At 34.4% G+C, this 19806-nt stretch overlaps 1 protein-coding gene across 9 annotated transcripts in view; it reads left to right on the forward strand.

Moving 5' to 3' along the window:
- The first annotated feature begins 5545 nt into the window (after positions 1 to 5545).
- Positions 5546 to 19806, forward strand: part of LOC134271787 (potassium voltage-gated channel subfamily B member 2-like) — a 28516-nt gene continuing 14255 nt past the window's right edge. Inside the window, exons 1-2 of one of the 9 annotated variants that reach the window (XM_062753997.1) lie at positions 5546 to 5570; positions 18559 to 19369. In XM_062753997.1, coding sequence (XP_062609981.1) covers positions 18779 to 19369 — 591 coding nt within the window. In that variant the 5' untranslated portion in view covers positions 5546 to 5570; positions 18559 to 18778. The other 8 variants (XM_062754001.1, XM_062753993.1, XM_062753992.1 and 5 more) reach the window with 8 other exon arrangements.

Below are 19806 nucleotides of genomic sequence, written 5' to 3' on the forward strand. Positions count from 1 at the left end.
ATAAGGAGAGTACTTTTAAAGGTAAAACTGTCTCATGACCTCTAGTTTTTATTGTTTTCATGACGAGCATATTATAAGTTATATTAAAATTAGAGGTTCTGTGAGCAATGAGCTCACTAAATGATACCCCCGCCTCCGATATGGTAAAATGGCAAAGTCTATGATTTGCTCAGGGAGACCCGAAATAAGTGTCGAATCAAAAAGTAAAATAGGAGGTCACAAGGGCATTATGTAATAATAATAAAGAATCTGTGAAAGTATTGTTTAATTCTATTCAGTGGTATAGGAGGAGTTGTGGATAAGAGGTCATCTTCGCTAGCCAAGGGGTTTCGGTCCGCACCGCTCCCCATGGACAGAAAACCTTTGGCTAGCGAAGATGATAAGAGATGGGTACCCTTCAATATTATAAAGAATGCTCGTGTCCGTGTTTTGCTCCAGGAAACCAAAAATATGTGTCCAATCAAAAAGTAAAATAGAGGGTGCAAAATGGCACTATCTAAAAGATTATGTGAAAATTTCATTAAAATCCATTCAGTAGTATAAGAGGATTAGCGGATAAGAGATGGGTACCCCAAAGCGTAACAGACTGACGGACATTCCGATCACTTTATACTCTTCAACTTTTCAAGCAGGGAGTATAAATATTAAGAAGAAAATAGAGGTACTGTGAGCAATGAGCTAACTAAATGATACCCCCGCCATCCATATGAATATAGTGGCAGTGTCCATGCTTTGCTATGGGAAACCCAAAATATGTGTCGAATCAAAAAGTAAAATAGGAGGTGTATAATGGTAATATGTGTTAAAGATTCTTTAAAAGTCTCATGGAATTTCATTCAGTGCCAGTGGTATGAGAGGAGTTACGGATAAGAGATGAGAACTCCAAAGCGTAACAGACAGACGAACGTACAGACGGACGGACATCCCGATTACTATATACCCTCCCGCTGTTCAAGCGGGGGTATAAAAATCTGAATTTTCCAAGACTTCTTTTATAGGGTACTACATTGTTAGTACAGACTAAAATATGATATCCTTTAATTCATCAATGTATTTGTCGCGTCTCTTTCTGTTTTGGTTAGCAATGTAATGAAGACATGCAGTAGAAACTATTCTGTTACCCGCAAAAATTTATTTCATGTGTTTTAACTACAGGAGACATAGATGTATCATAAACAAATTGTCTTATCTTCTGCAGAGAAGAGTTTTATAAAATGAAATAACTATAGTCTTTGTTGACCAAACTTGCAAGGGTAACGCATACACCCAAAGATGCACACAGCTGGACATTTTCAGAAGCTGGAAAAAGTTTTTGGAACTATGCTAACCAAATTTGTATTTGAAGATTTATTTATAGATGCACACTAATAGAGTTGCTTTGAATGTGGAATCTGGCCTACATTTTCCAGTTTAGTGACTAGGTTAAAGTTTTTAGTGCAGTTTCAATACCAAGACATTATATTAGGCCTTTCTGAACCAAACTCGCATGAATGATATGCATCAATGAATGGACACTAATAGATTTGCTTCTGATGCTGTATTTGACTTTCTTTTTCAGTTGAGTGACCAGGTAAATGATTTTGGAACATGCTTATTCCAGAGTAACTTCAAGCCCTACCCAGATCAAATTGCATGGATGATGCATCAACAGATTAACACTCTTAAACTTATTTCAGACGCTGGATTTCAGATTTTTGCCGGATACTGAGCATTTTAAATTTAGGAAAAATTAATTTCCAGGTAACTGCAAGACCTGTCATGGTATCAAATGGCACAAAGTTGATAACAGCAAAATATCCGAATTTTAGTTGTTCTTTATGATAATTTGTAACAATTGTTAAAACCTTGACTTCAAGCACTTAGAAGAAAGCACCAATAACTTAGGTTGTGATATGGCAAAATACAAATTTTAGTTTGGCAGAAAACTTTATTTTAGTTTTTTTTTTAATTTGCTCAACAGAACTGCAAGTTGACATACTGTACGAGAGGTTTCGCGTTTTGGTCCCTCCCAACAATTTAATTCTTTTTTTTGGGAATTTAGTTAAGAGCTGAAAAGTTTGTTTATCAAATAAAGTTTTTACATTAGCAAGTGTTGTATAGGATTTTCTAAGTATTTTTTGGATATTCTGAGAAAATGGTTTACAAGAAAACGTAGCAATTATTTCAAATTATCTTTATTAAGATGATACATGTGAATATTGATATAGGTCGACAATATTATCAAACATTAGACTTCTTGATCCATAATGAATACCAGAGGCCAAAAGGTCACTATAAGAAATGACAAGAAATGATACCAAAATAGAAGTAATTAACGGCGGAATAAAAAAGTGCCGACTCTGGCGGAATGATTCTTTGCGATTTGGCTTTTCGGTAACTTTGATATAAGGTTTATTAATCCGAAGGAAGCAATTCCTGAAAGAAGCTTTCTTCATGTCTTGGTCAATAGCCTTATTCAATTACTGAGTCCATTTTTGAGTTGACTAGCCATCATCTGATTTATATTCATGTATATATATCTATGTTATATTCATTTTCACTGCGCTGGGTAAGTCTGCACTAGGGGCTGTTGTTAAACAGAATCGTTGATCTTGTACATTTAGAATAAATAGGAGAAGTCAAAATTTTGCAGACGAGAGTTTTCTTCTTGAAATGTGGTGATAACGAATAGTATATTAAAGCTCAAAGTCCAATTAACAATACTAATCGGTCACACTATCTTGTGTGTGGGATGGGAAAAATGTATGTTTCAAATATTTCAAAATCAAGGATTGAAATATGTATTTACGCAATTATTATATATGTAAGTCAGAAACTCCCCTGTATATTGTAACAGATAAAAAAATATTCAACATTGAAATTGAGGGTTTGTAAAAGAAAATAAAGAATGTCTGTCTCTATGACTACGCCTATGGAACTTTACTCAAAACATGTCAAAGCTTAACCTCTCTTTAATTCGATAACGAAAATAATATGTGAATATACTAGTCTAGTACATTGTATTACATCTATTTAAGGACAGATGATACCAACAAAAAATGGATGCCTGGATTGGTATATATTTTTGGGTTTATTTTTGTTGTAAATGATGCAAATAATAAATTTCTCAAATATTAAAAAATTGTAAACCTTCCATGATGTTCAAAGTTCTACCTTTCTGCAACCGTCCTTATTAATCTATACAAATATTTTTCACTTTAAATCCGTTTTTTTGGTGAAATTTTGAATGAAAAATTAAAAACTACGCGATGAATCTTGTTTATTTTAATCATCTAAAAATGACTCAGTGTGTTATTTTCACATTTTTTGACAAAAAATTATTTGTATCATCTGTCCTTAATCTGAAAAAATTTAGATGTATGAATTGAAGAACGTAAAATGTAGCAATCCTGAAATCCATCGTAAAAAAAATCAAAATCTTACAGGAAAAACATGAATACTACGAGGGATGATCAAAAAGTTCGCGAACAAATTAAATACTTTCATAAATAACATTAGGTTTCAGTGTTCATATGTTACATTGCCCTCTATGATTTAAATGTGAAATCACACAGGAACTGCATGCGCGAATCACGTGATTCCTGTCTGTTTCATGGCTTGTGTGTGTTTACGACAAGGGGTCCTCCAAGAATATATTTGTTTCGAATACTTTTTGTTTCACAATGAGATTCGATTTATCCTAAGTATGTCAAGAGACAATTTCTAAAATAAAAGATGTTTTAGGGATTTAATAATAATAATATTATTGTTAAGATATCCAGTCATTTTTCTAGCTGTAACTTGAATTCTTCGCAGTCTTTCACGAAGCCACTTAAAAAGATAAACATAATTGCACAATGATATATAATCCTCAGTTTTTTTCTTAATAAATTATACATGTATATACTGTTAACAGATATGTTGTCCCGCTATTGCCGTCAAGGGGCTGTAAGTAAACAATTTTTCAAAATGCTACTCCTCCTACAGTTTATATCTGATTTCAATAATAACTTGGCACACAATGTGGGGTGAAATCCTAAGTAATATATAATTCTGTTTGTTGGTTTTTGATTTTGATGAACAGTGTCATGCTTGGTTTAAAAATGCAGCAAGTAACTGTAAAATATAACAAAGAAAATATTTACCAAATACAGTTTTAGTTTGATTCATAATGTTATTTGGCTTGATAGTAGATGCACTGTATATGTTTTTAATTATCAGTTTTGTGTTTCTTGATGAAAATGTTGCCATGGTAACTAAAATTGAAAATTCTGTAAAATTTTAACCAATACCCATCTTGCTGTACAGTTATATTCTTATTGCAATCTTGCCAAAAAAGAAGACTTAATCAAGGATCATTATTCTACGAGTATTTATTGCTTGTGTGTGTTTTATGTCCCAACTGAATATATTTCTCTTCCTTTTGTTTCACAATGAGATTTGATTCATCCTAAGTATGTCAAGAGACAATTTTTAAATCAATTAACGTTTTTTTTAAAATGCATGTTTTTCTTTATTCCAGCTTTCTTAATTTTCTTTTCTATTTGAGGGTTTTGATTGTATCTTTACAACTACATGAAATGGTAACGTCTGTCTGTCTGTAAACAATTTTTCAATACATTTCATTTGGACACTTTTGGTATGATTTCAATTTACTTTGGCACACAAGTAGACTAAACTAAGATATATAATTCTGTGTATCGGTTTTTGATTTCGGTGAACGGTGTTGCCGTGGTTACTAAAAATAGAAATGTCTGTGAAATACTTTTTAAATGCTTCTCCTCCTACAGTTTTGGTCTTAACTATATAATTTAAACTGATAGTCCGGGAGTGATTCTCTATGTCATTTCAATTAACATTTTTGACTGGTAGCCCTTGAAAGTTCTGCCAAGATTTTTCTATTGTGATTTATGTCACCTGCTTGGTGCAGTGGTTAGTATATATTTGCTTTGGTGACGAAGTTATCGGTCCTTTTGATGAGAGCATATAAACCGTGGTCCCCTATCTCAGTAGTTGCTGGCATGCACGAAAAGAACCCTAATGCAGTGCTCAAAAGCTGTGAGTGCCGGGTACTAATGTCAATCTGAGTGAAAAGTTCTCGAAGGGACTTTCAACAATCAAAGCCAACCTATGATAAAATAAAACATGGCGATATTACACTTCTGTAGAATTCAGTTGCTTTTGGTATCAACTCTGTCATTGACGTACATAACCTTCTTTTCCTTTGCTGAGTAGAAGCCCGGAGAGGAAGAGGTGGAACTATTGTTTTCTGTTTTACAGAAAAATCCTCCCTTCATGTCAATATAACGTTGATTCTTGTTTGATACCATGCGAAATTCTGCATCAATTATACAACACAATAGTTCCTTAATTCTTCACTCTTGTATCAACGTGCGTAATATCAAGATATCTAAATTCAATTTGGCTGTGATAGCGTGCTCGGTTCCTGGGAGTTCTGAGAGTTCTGTACATCAATAAGATTTAATACAATCACCAGATAGATGCCCAATGCATAATTTACACTTCCATGAGCTACTGCACCAGACTTATGTTTTGTGTTGATGAAGATTGTATTGAAATTAACTCGAGGCGTAAGTACCAAGATAACCTCTAGCCTTTTTAAAATATAAATTAAAAAATACTCTGTCTTTAACACACATTGTAAGTTTCTGTTTGAACAACTTCTTTAAATTAAATCATTTTAATTGGTAACTATAGAATAATAAAGATTTGTCGATCTCGTTGATTCAGCTTTTAATGAGCATTCGTCACATTTTAGGGAATTCTATTTAATAAAAGGAAGCTTTCCCGGTGTCTGTTTCCTTTTCTGATGCCCCGTGATCGAAGGTTCGGGGACGTATATATAGTTTTTCTCCTGTCCGTCCACGTCTGTCTGTTTGTCCGTGACAAGACCTTTCTTTGGTTACCACCAAATTTGATCTCTTGACCTCGGAGTTTGACCCACTTAATCAAAAAATAATCTCACTGTAGCCTTTGTGATAATTTTTGAACAGTTGGTGCTAGGGCTTTCATACTCCACTTGTGTATTCATTGAGACAAGACCGGTGTGACCAGTCGACAGGGGATGCTTACTCCTCAGTGGCACCTGATCCCTTATTTTTTAAAGTCCTTGTTTGCTCTGCACCTGATTTGTATTGTTTAAATAGACTTTTGAGCTTGACTATAGTATTTTGCCTTCTTATTTCATATTCAAATATTGATATTTAATTTTCAGAATTTAGTCAGGGTTTCAAAATAGTCTGTTGTTGATGCAAATCAATTTCATGTTCGATCCTATAAGTAAAGTAAATGTTAGTTTAGACATGTATTCGATAAAGTATAATGTTTCGGAGCAGCAGCATCGAATTTGAGAAGATTACTCATGTATGTATTGTCCATCTTCAAATGTGAAAATTTACACCTTTAACTACTATGTTTGCTTTTTTTTTTATTTTTGACTGCAGCAAAACTGAGAACAGCTGTTCTCTGTTTTAAATGATTATCCTGCTTATTTTTATTATATCCCCGTAATCAAAGATTCGGGGGAACATAGTTTTTTTTGCTCTATCCATAAAAACTTTAAACTTGTCAACAACCTTTGCTTGGTTGGAGCTTTGCTTTTCATATTTCTTGTGACAATATCTTTCTTTGGGTACTGTTAATTTTTACTTCTTTTCTTTCAATTGACCCACATTTGCCAAAATTAACAAACTTAAACCTCGGAAATAACTTTTGAACGATTAATATTTCTTTTTGAGAAGAGCTTATCTTGGGTACCAATAACTTTGACCCATTGAAATTGTCTAGTTTTGAAAAAAGCTCTAGCCTTAGCCTGACTTTTGAGCAGTTGGTGCTAGAGCTGTCATTTTCACATGTATATTGTATATTCCTTGTTACAAAAGCTTTCCCTAGATTTCTTCAATTTTTAACCCTTTGGCCTTGACCTTTGAGATTGACCAGTTTTCGAAAACTTAAGCCTTGACTATAACCTTTGAATGCTTGGTGCAAGGGGTTTCACATTCCTTTTGAGATATCTCATCCTTCGGCATCAATATTTTGACCCTTTGATCTGGACCTTTGAGTTGACATTTAAAAAATGGCCATAACATGGCCATAACATCTAAACGATTGGTGCTAAGGCTTTCTTGTTAGACAGTTGCATTTGTTTTGACAAGAGCTTTCTTTGGGTACCGGTAATTTTGGTTTCTTGGCCTAGAAGTTTGAATGGTATTTAGATCTAAGAAATTTAAAAATCTTTCATTTTGTTTTCTTGAAAATGCATATCCAATTACAGAAGTTCACGTCAGTACAGATTTATTTGTATTTGAGCTTTCCTAGAAGTTTGAATGGTATTTAGATCTAAGAAATTTAAAAATCTTTCATTTTGTTTCACCTGGCATTATGAAAATGCATATCATCAATTACAGTCCAAATATTTGTTGTCTGACGTCACGACGTCAGACAGTACTAGATTTAACCAGGGCTTATTTATGCGGTCGTTCCATGAAATTGTTTAGATAGTTCGATGGTGGAAATTTCGATACATATAAATTTCCAAAGACACATGTAGTTCGTCCCAGGAGGAAATGAGCTTTTATTTACATTACTGAATGATCTTGTCTTTAGTATAATCCGTTCTTTCATTATTGAACATGTCCGCTTCAGTTCTCTATAAAATTGCTTTATTATATAAATCTCACTGTTTTGTGTTGTGTATCAAAGATTAAGTCATTTTACATGTTAAGGTTAAATAATTGATTGCTTATTTTCAGTAAAATTATACCTTGACAATGAATTACTAGTACCTTAACATCAGACACGTGGTCAAATATTTTCCTTAGTTGCCCTGCTCCAAGTATTGTAAAAACTGAAAATACGGTACCTGAGAAAAATGCAGTGAAAACAAGTTCGCTTTTAATTCTTTATTGTGTAAATAGATCTGTATGTTAGCTGTAGTGTTATACTTTACTTCCATCCAACGAGTATATTTTACACCATATGCATCTTCTTGGTTTTTTTTCCCCAGAATTTCATCAATCAATTACGTACCAGTGTTAAGTAGAGAATCACTGTACATATCAGCATATGTAACGCTCTGTCAATATTGTTATCGCCAGGGTTAGGGTTAGGGTTATACGCGCCCATTAAGTGATCAAAGATCTTCCCATTGATTTCATCATTTACAACCTTCATTTTATTCTGTTTGTTCAATAAAAAATCAGATAGGTCATTTAACATATAAAACATTACTTGAAAAATGCTGACCCAGGATCTTGAAACATCTTAAGCCTAAGTCGATCAAAATCTTTATTATACCCCCCCCCCCGCTTGAAAAGTGGGAGGGTACACTGTATATAGTAATCGGTATACTTAATGCTTTGGGGCCTTGAACTCCTCTCATACCACTGAAGGAAAGTTAATAAAACTTTTACAGAATCTTTGATACATATTGCCATTGTGCACATCCTATTTTACTTTTTGGACATATATTTTGCAAGGGGCCATTATATTCACGGGGGTATTATTTAGTGATTCCTTTGTACGCACAAACGTCCACATCATTTCTCAAAAAAATATTTAAAAAAATTTAAAAATCGGAAAAGAAAGAGAGAGGGGGAGAGGATAGCGAGACAGGCGTAATATTGTAAAGCGTACTCAAAATTTTTGCCAAATATTAGTAGATAATTTTTAAAATAAAAAGAATACTTAGAAACATTTAGAATTAACAATATTTTGATTTTCCCTTTGAAAATCTGGACCTTTGAGTTGACCTTTAAAAAATATTTTTGGCCATAACATCTAAACGATTGGTGCTAAGGCTTTCTTGTTAGACAGTTGCATTTGTTTTGACAAGAGCTTTCTTTGGGTACCGTTTGGGTACCGGTAATTTTGGTTTCTTGGCCTAGTACTTCTATTTTATATTAAAAGTTTGAATGGTATTTAGATCTAAGAAATTTAAAAATCTTTCATTTTGTTTCACCTGGCATTATGAAAATGCATATCATCAATTACAGTCCAAATATTTGTATAATTCCTATTTTTACTGAGTCTGACACCAGCAGAAAAGTTTTAAATGAAGGTTAATGTATGGATGGTCAGTTTACACGTCAAAGGCAATACTAGTAAGTCTTAACAGAGCCTGACACGATTTACCAGAAGTTTGATATGAATGAATATTGTAGGTTAATGAGTTATCTTGTATGAATGGTCAAGTTACACGTCCAAGGCAATACATCATCTCAGGTATCAGTGTTTTAACTCGATGTTCAGCATCAAACTAAAATGCTTTTCTTTGCAAAAGTCTCAAAAGTCTTCAGATGTTATTTCTTTGAAGTATGATATGTGGATAAAATTAATATACAAAATGTATTCTTGGAGTCATGCAGAGAAAGGCCAATTATCGTAATTATGTTTTTACGACCTCATCAGTAGAGTAGCGAAGGAGGGCGAATTTCAAGAAAAGAAACAAATTACATGTTTAAATTGTTAATGGCCTGGTAATATTCTTCTTTCTGCAGACTCTGTCTAGCGTGTGATTACATGTTTGGAGGGCTCTCTCGGCGATTACATTCACTCTTGACAATTATGCTTCAGTGTGCTGTGTTTCGCTTCATCATTGATTTTCCTTTATAAGCTCTAGAATATCAGCAATATTTAAATCCAATCAAATCTGAATGTAGCCACGATAATCATTCTTTATGATATATAATTATTTTGTATCTTACGTAATTCGCATCAAATTAAGCCTCGAAAATATATTATTTTACAAAGCTCTTCATCGGATAAAGGAAACACAAATTAACATTTACAACATACATGTATTCAAAAAATGAGTATGTCATAAAAGATATACGGTTAATCTTTAATTATAATGATTGCAACATTTACACAGATGCTGTAAAAATTAACAACTGTTTAACACTTGTCTATTTAACCAATAAGTCACGGTGCAGTGATTTCAGCTATGACTGAATATTGATTTATTTAATTTTATGCCATTAAGTGACAGGAGATATTTTTACCCCCGGAATATGGACTGATATTGACAATCGGCGAAAACAATCGTTATGTAATCGGTTAATCTGAACCTCGATACCGATAACTTGTCAAAGCCCCACGGAAACCTGACATAAAAATTCACTTGTCGTCTGCCAGCCACATTTCAAAGTCACATGACCCTCGTCATTATGAATACAGGAGCCATGGAGCTAGTGACGAACTAGAAATTCTTCCAAGAAAATGGTGTGATGTTAAATAATTGATACCAGCTCAATATGGAGGTTGACATAATGTGACGCGTTCTCCAGATCGAATCAGTTGTATCGAGTCTGTCTGTTCACTATATTGGATTAGGTCATGTCGTCTGCTTGACCGTTAACCTGTTAAAAATCAAAATAATCTTTGTCACATTTAAGCAGATGTAATCTTCTTCAGTTATCGAACAAAAACTCGGATTCTGTGTCACGGTTTTCTGTTTTCTCGACTTTCAACTGGCAGCTCAATATAAAGTAGAATTTCCAGCAGAATACGGAAGGTCCGCAATTTTTGGCACGAAGTTGTCGCTGACAGGACCCTTAGTGTATTGTGTACTGTAAGTTTCAAAACTTAAAACAACACAAGGATTTACGTACAAGACAAACTTTTGAATTGCGCACTTTTGCTTTCTTTTTGCCTTTTTTCCGTTTGCCTTAAGCCTGTGAGCATGGGAAACTATGTAATGGTTTTTGCCAATTGGTCAAGGATTTAGTCTGCTGGCTTCTTTAGTGTACATTTGCATGATAGGACCCTAGTTGGTCTGAGTGGGGCTTTTTGTTTTAGACACAATATATATCCATGATTCAAGTTGGAACCTGTGCCGTGGCCAATGAGGGGTAGGTAGTCATTAAATTTTAACCTCATCTCTGAATTCTTTTTTATTTTGGCTTCACTTTATTTTTTTGAAGCTCCTCTGGCACGCTTGTTATGCTATTTCCTTTCTTTGCCTTCCAGATTCAGCTGTGAATATTATTGAGTTACGGTCACAAAGAAAATATTATTAGCTTTGCAATGTATTGGTGTTTACTTCAAGACTTAATTTCTCCATTCTCTTATTTCTTCTTTGGATTATAACAGAATAATATAGATATAAACTCTAAACCCTCATCCTCTTATCATGAATTCTGCATAATTTGACCAATAAAGATTTTCTGATTACGAAGCACTTCATCGAAACAAAATGTTTCGAGGGATTACTGTACTACAATTGAAAATTATGTGTCCACATTTTTGTTGCATAAGGTGGATGAAATATCGCTTTCTTTTTTTGAGTTTATCTTGCAGTTATATAAGTTGAATCAAAATAACGCAAGATACTAACGAAATGTTAATAGACTATAAATTCAAAATACCATAGACCACAAACCTTTTGTGAAAATGTAAAACAAAAATGATCTTTTGATGAATATTTTATTTGTGTATGTCTTGAATCTAATTGATGCTGTAAAGTTGCTGGCGGTTTGAGATAAAATGTAGGCTGCATCTCAAATTGGGCCCCCGTCATTTCGCTAACTTAACCGACTTGGACAGATTTTTCGCTTAAATAGATATAGTTTGTAGCAAGCTTACTTGCTCATGATATAATGATATGGCTTTGTCATAAATATGTCAGATTCCCTTTTTTGTCAATACAGAAAAAATTGCGTTGGCTATCGAAGTGTATAGCACAATGTATTTCTGGAAGAAACAATTCTGTGGCGCTATTTCTTCATCTGTTGAGCAAGATAAAAATGCAGGAAGTTACGGAGATAATATTTTTTGTTGAGATGGCATGTTAATGTCCAGAATTGATGTAATAAAACGATAAAGATTAGAGGATTCTATCCTCTTCATGATTGATGAACCCTCAGTCGCCATCACTGATCCGTAGTTTTAAGAAGGAGTAGAAAATGTTGTGTATGTGGTAAGTTAAAGAAATGAATGAGGATAGCTGAAAAAGCAGGTACCCGTAATTTAATTTACAGTCGAGATGTTCATTGTTCTTGGTGCTACCCGTTACCATTTGCCATCAGATGAATTGGAGAAACAATCGATAGATTGACGAACAGTCGAGTACGCGGGATACCTGTTCACTATATGTTATCGATTTTATCGTTATAGTCGATGCATTATTAAAATATTCCACTTGTGGTCCATAAAATTATTTGTTGAATATCGGTTTATTAGAAAAAATAACAAACACAGTGTATTGTTTTTCCGGCTCCGTAAGAACAAAAGAGGTGTAAAAAGAGGGTGTTCTGTAAAATTAATGTTTCTTCATGCAATAGTTATTTTTATTCAAAATTAGCTAATGTCTCAGTAATAAGGTCAAAAATGGAAACATTCGAAGTTGGAATTGCAACTGAAATCAATTTTATACCCTGCCAGTCCAAATCCCGTTCTTGAAATATTCAGCAGCAAGGCTGTCGGAACTGTTTTCCTGATAGTGATGTTCCAATAGAAACTGCCATAAATTACAGAAGTGTAGCAATGCATATTGGATTTCGCAAAGTTACAACTTTTTTTTGAAATCTTATTTTTCAAAAATAATTTATTTACTTATTTTAGATACTTTTTATTTATTTATTATTTAGAAATTTACTTATATTTACTTTATTTACTTTATTTACTTTAAATATTTACTTTTTTAGAAAGAAATAATCTGACAATAATCATTCTTGAAAAACGTAATAATAAGAGGCATTTGCATAATACAAATCTTCAGCATACTGAGGGCAAAACGGCATCTCTGCAGCATATATAGAGACAGTTGAATTATTAAGAACATATCGGAAGCATACAGATGGCATAAAATCTACAGCAATCAGTTGATGAGATCACATGTAGTGATACTGATAAAATCAGTTGATATGGTCATATTCTGAGGATAGTGTAAAAGAGATTCACTACACTGATGACATTATAACATACAAAAGATTGACTGCACACTGATGATATCATTACAGATTTACAGTAAACTGATGATATCATTGCAGGTTTACAGTAAACTGATGATATCATTGCAGATTTACAGTAAACTGATGATATCATTGCAGATTTACAGTAAACTGATGATATCATTGCAGATTTACAGTAAACTGATGATATCATTGCAGATTTACAGTAAACTGATGATATATATTGCAGATTTACAGTAAGCTGATGATATCATTGCAGATTCACAGTAAACTAATGATATCATTACAGATTTACAGTAAACTGATGATATCAATACAGATTTACAGTAAATTGTTGATATCATTACAGATTTACAGTAAATTGTTGATATCAATACAGATTTACCGTAAACTGATGATATCATTCATTGCAGATTTACAGTGCATCGATTACATTGTCAGATATTTACAATTTTAGCATAACTGCAGAGTACAGCATATAGACTTACGGCGTAGGGATAGCATTTACAACATACATAATCTTTTACAACAGAATTACAGCATACTAATCATTCTGCAGTTTTACAAACACTTTTTAATAACATTATAAAGGATAATTTAAAGTTTTCTTCAAAAATCTTCAGCTTCACGGTGAAATGGTTTCTGTTCATTTGATGGTCTCAGATGTGCCATATGACTTCGAATTGGATCATAATTGAAAAAGTTAAGCCAATCAATCGCCATTTCCAAGTAAAATAACAAAATAGAGTCTAATGTGATAAAGCATTTCGTCAAATCAAGTTTGTATGAAAATAAAAAATTGAAATAAGACTAATACATTTCTACTTCTAGTTACCAGCAATTGCTGCATTTTGATTATGTACATATTTGTTGTTTTCCTGTCATCTATTCTCTAACTGTTGTTCCTTGGTTAAATTTCGTCTAACTGGTAAACATACACGCATTTGTTATGCATCAAAAGTTTGAACTCGGTCTTAATGAAAAAGGGGGAAGATAACGAACAGCTAGTGATATACGTAGCTCAACAAATACTTCCATTCAGACATTACAAATCTGTGAACTTGAAATGATTTCCAGAGGTGGGATCAGGTGCCTGGTAAGAGTAAGCACCCCCAATTGACCAGCACACCCGCCATACAAAATGATCCATTGGGATGCGATCCATCATAAGGTCTTTTGTCTGGTTCCCATATAAAGAGGAGCTATATCTTGTTCTCATATCTTTAAAATGACTAGAGATAGTTAAACACAAGAAGCTAGAGATATGGATTATAATTCATGCGTTTACCCCCAACTCAAATGAAAGCTAAGAAATATGTCAAAATTACACAGGAACGATAAATTGCAAACGAATTTACTCTTTTATACATTGTTTAAGAAGGTTTTAAGATTTTTATTGCAATAATGCTGTTAATCAATAACAAAGCACATGAAGTGCCCTTTCTGATATATTTTGTTTTATCAGTATAATACATGTATAGCTTGCCCCCCCCCGGGGGGGAATTGTTAAAACTACATTTCTTCAGCCCCAGCTTACTTGTCTGGCTTGAAGCTGATCAGAAGCGTACACAGTTCTGTTGTAACATCGATACAAAAGAGTAATCTTTTTTAATCTTATATCAATATCAGTGAATGTCTATCCAAACATTACCGAAGGACTAATATATTTACTTTATTCACATAATTACAAAACTAAATCAATTTTTGGTGCTGTTCCCAGATAGGACATCCCGGGCTGCTGTAGTTCAAGCAGGCGATGTTAATCATCGCTAATGGTAGGTATTGGGCATCCCATCTCATTCACTTGATTGATATTTACAAACCACTCCCCGGAGAAATTACGATCATTTTACATATACCGAACATCATATAATTATAATTATTGCTGTAGATGTGAACGAAATGACATGGGGTTTGATTGGAAATGCGAGTTGATATTTTTGCTCCTATGTGTTGTTTGCTAGAGGAAATTTTCACTTGTGAGTACATTTCATTATGATTATTTTATTCATTTCAGACATCTGGTTTTAATGTCGGTTGCATAATATTTTTTCCTCACTTATTAAGAGTATTCATATATTACATTTTTTTGTAGATTCTTCGGATGTCAACTCTAAACTCTCTCTTACTAAAAGCAATTTAATTAACATATTTATGTTATCTTGTTTAAGTGATAGCAAAGGATTACGATATAAATATAACATGTAGCAAGAGAAAACATTATGCTATAAAATAAAATATTGTTTATTGGAAAATTTTACACTCTCTAAATGAAAAAAGAAATGCATGTTAAATTCTAATCTCATGAGGTGCCTGAAGCTTAAAAACGTACAGCTTATAATATATATTGAGCTCAAATAATGACAAAGAGACAATACTAGTATCATAAAGTTATCAAAACTTTGAAGGCGACGTTTAAATCATAAATATCTATATTTTCACTAACTCGGAACAGTGCCAATGCCCTTTGCTACCATACATAATGAGACAAGGGCTTATGTATAATGCTATTTGACCAGCATGCTAATGCACCTTTGAGCAGTGGGCTAATGCGCCTTTGAGCAGTGAGGGATCTTTTCCCCTCTTCAATATAGGCTTTTGTATGGTATTTGAAAGGCATAGGCAGGGATACCACCTACCTTTCCAGCTAAACATGACGTCATAAAAAACCGCCTTTTACGAAGAAATTCTTAGAGTATAAGGAGTTATCCTTGCCTCGCATGGTCGAATCCCACTTCGGAACATGGAGACCGGTCCTTTGGATGAGAACGTATAAACAAACATCCCGTGTCGCAGTAGGTATTTGCAAGAAAAGGATCCCTCAGTGCTCAAAGGTCCTCATTCTGAATTTGCAACCCTATTTCGGCAAATGTTGGCCTCTCAAATTGAGTGAAAATTTTTCTAATGGACGTTAAACAAACGAGGCAATATCGGATTCATTAGTGATTTTTGATAAGGTTTAAAATTCTAAAAATGTACATCAAAACTATGTAATTTTCTTTTCTTAAATTATCCTTTGTCACTTGAAACACTATTTTGAGAGCAACTTCTCTGTTGTTCCTCTGACAGGGGGAGAAGTGCTTCTGCTTAGGTCTCATTGGTCATTCTTACAATGGAAAAGTCTGCAGTGTCGTCTGGTGTTCGACAAAATTCAAATCGGTTCTGTTCTTAAGAAAGTTTTATCCTTCTTTTATCTGTTAATCTATTTTATTTAAACAGTACTAGTATGTGTTCATCCAGTAAAAAGTATTGAATGTCTTGGTTTTTTAACATTTAAAAAAAAAATGCTGTCTAGGACTGTTCGCATATGAAATAAGGCCATGTATTTAAATAAGGTTCTGAAATATCTGTAAAATGTTCACAAGCGAAACACTAAAACATTTTTTTTTTTGGTTTTTGAAAATTAGTTTCTAAATTGGCGTGGGCGAGGAAAGCGCGTTTCCTAGATGGTTGTTATGGTAACAAGTGAGTAGAGACCGTGCGGACAGATCTTGATAAGATGAGACTGGTTTCCGTCTAGCGTTTGTTGACTGGGTCTAAGAATCATTTCCCGTCAATGTCGGAATTTTTCAAATCGATGAAATACAAATCACCTTGTAAATTGAGCCAAAATCACCTCTAAAAGCGAGGCGACATAATCACCGAACGTGGGAGATATACCAGCCACTGGCAACACGGTTTGACAGGGGGCGCAGTCTTGAACGGAAGTATGATGACGTCATAATAATTTATATGTTTTCTATTTTAAAATTAAATTAATTCTTTGTGTGTGTTGTGTTTGATTGTATTTAAATTCTCAAATGTCTATATGAGATACAAAGTTGATTTTACTGTGGCATTGAAGCAGAAATTTTCTGACCACGTGCCATTTCCTTGGAAAACATCGTTGATTTACGAGTCAAAATCTACAATACAATTTTATTGTAGTTTTAAGATTGTATATCTATTAATTCAAAGGTAGCTACAGATCTGTAGCTCTCCGAAAAAATATATACTGATAGACCGGAGACGGTCTATCAATAATTTTTTTTCGGAGAGCTACGATCTGCAGCTAATTCAAAGGATCCCTTTAAAATAAAATTGTTTTTAACATACATAATTAGACATTTTAAGGTGATATAAGAACAGAATTCGTTGTTCGCGGCTTTATGGTACTAATGTCTCTGGCGTTTTTTCACCGTGTTTCGCACAAATTGAGAGTGAAAGCTTTAGACAAGAAAATTACAGGAACGGATTACATAATAACAAAGGATCACAGTTATTCTGGAACTAAATAGGTTTCTGGGTTTTTGTTTTTTTTTGCACTCATGTTAGATGTATATGCTTTGTAAAGAATATTCAAGCGTCGTGTCAGCTCGGGTCTGGGTTGCGTTTGGTACAATACAGCTTGGTTAAAGTTTACTTTATACCATGCATGACGAGTATGTTTTATTTTGCTCCGTTAATGTCTTGGCGTGAATCAAGTAACATCGATTTCTCTTCTTGTTATGCAAGTGGTCTCGCTTTCTGTGGCTTACGTCAAGTGTTTAGGTGAAAATCTCGCACGCTGTAAAATGTTGCATTCGTAATGTTTACGATGATATTTATTATCGATTTTTCTTTCTCTTTGTCATGCTGGGAATCTATAAACTAACGATAGATTTTTAGATACATACGCGTAGATTTTAAAGATTTTATATAATTGTTGTAAGAGATATGCCTAATCCGTAACAGTGAATGTTTCGTTCGTATTAAGATTTAGGCCAATCACTGCCATCGTAGCAAACCGAAGTCTTAACCACTACTCAGCAAGACTGTTTTGTTGAACACGATCCTTCCCCCAAATTTTAATTGATAAACCTTTCATACGTGTGTTTATTATCTCATCTAATCCACAAATTACTTTTATACACGTATTATTTTATCGCTGCCAAGTCCATGTTGTTCGTGATAGATCTGTATCTCTCAAATTGCTGAGAATGAAGACGGGCATGCGTATATCGGGGTAGTCGCGTTTCCCTGCTGAGACAACTATATTAATTAGAGTGCAACACTGATAAACCGGAAAATCTTTTGTTTCAGTGGCAGCATTTTTTAGAAATTACATTGTTACAAGGGACAATATACTTCAATAAAAACAGTGTATATAAAAACCACTGGTCTGCCGATGTAGCGAAAAATAACTAATGACTAGAAATCGATATACCATGATGCGTGTGTTACTAACTCCCCATCACGAATGCGAAGTGGAGGCCTGTGGCCGTGTTTCTACTGTTTACACATTCAATGGGACCTGTTTCAGGTCATAAATCGAAGGAAATGCATAACTTCCTATTCTAGTGCAGCTTCAGATTTCTGCGACAAAATTATTGTTTATTCTGGGTGATTATTAACATCGATCAATCTATAACGGGAACAAACGACTGACGTCTACCTGTTTACCTTGTGTTTTTTTTAAATTTACACCAGGATGTTTTGATTTCTTTGTGAGTAGTGTATGACATCATCGTCTATCTCATATTGATGTCAGCTCACTGTTAGTTCTAACCTAATTCCAGTTGTTTTGAAGATGTAGATATTGCGTAAGCATGACATGTGGTATTTAATATCTTGCGGGTCTGGGTATCCGATGAGATGCCTTAATCAGATTTGTTGATGTTCTTTACAGGTCTGGGTCCCAGGGACACGACGGGGAGTCGGCAGCTTCATTAGTCCATCGAGTGTCATCACGCCGGAAGCGGGAATCCAATGTTAGTGTGGACCATTTCTCTGTCCGGAGACCCCGTGACAGTCTGAAACCTGAAGTAAAGATAGCTCCAAACCCTACCATCACGTCATATCCGCCGGCAAGCACTGGCACCTCAGATGCCGAGAGCTCGCCGCTCATCATGGGTGTGCAAGGTGGAGAGACGGGCGATAGTCCGGGACGGTATTATCCAGATGATAAGGAGGGCGGTCCCCCGGACAGTGAAGCCATCATGAGGAGCAAAAGGGTCTCCAAACGGGTGGTGCTAAATGTTGGTGGTGTAAAGCACGAGGTAATGTGGAGGACGTTAGATCGCATGCCACACACACGACTGGGGAAGTTACGCTCTTGTAACACTCACGAAAGTTTACTGGAAATCTGTGATGATTATTCTCTGGAATGTAATGAATATTTCTTTGACCGACACCCAAGGTCTTTTTCTTCCATTTTAAACTTCTATCGTACGGGTAAATTACACTTAGTGGAGGAGATGTGTGTGTTGTCTTTCAGTGATGATTTGGAATACTGGAATATAGACGAATTGTACTTAGAGTCGTGTTGTCAACACAAATACCACCAAAGGAAGGAACACGTGTACGAAGAAATACGTAAAGAGGCAGAAAGTCTGAGACAACGAGAATCCGACGAGGACTTTGGAAATGGCATGTGTGCAAAATGGAGGAAAAAAGTCTGGGACTTGCTTGAGAAGCCCCAATCTTCTATGGCTGCTAGGGTGGGTATTCTTTGTTGTAAGTGGAGACCTTTATCTCCCTTTTCTGGTATTTCTGTGTTTATTATTTTGACACTGTAATTAACTATCTTTCTCGTAATGCGTTTACTGGTGATAAACAGATGCTGAGATAGGCCCCTGTTATTTGACACCTCAACACTCTCAATCTGTTAACGAATGATAACACTCCAAGCAGGGAGTCTGTCCATCACATATAAACCAGTTGTTCTCTAATTCCTTTCTTTATTGTAAATAGTATTAATTCTTTTAAAAGAAATCGATCAAAAATCCCCATTGTTACTTATACAGTCGATAGAACAAAAACACAATAAAAGCCCTGAAATATTTTAAGAAAAGTTCTGATGAATGCTTCAAACTACGCGTAGGAGGGAAGAGCTATAAGAATCTTATTAATTGAGATGGTTAATGTGTAAGTTCAC

This window comes from Saccostrea cucullata, unplaced genomic scaffold, assembly GCF_032062105.1.
Source record: "Saccostrea cucullata isolate Sc308-1 unplaced genomic scaffold, CSIRO_AGI_Scuc_v1 ctg263, whole genome shotgun sequence".
NCBI lineage: Eukaryota > Metazoa > Mollusca > Bivalvia > Ostreida > Ostreidae > Saccostrea > Saccostrea cuccullata.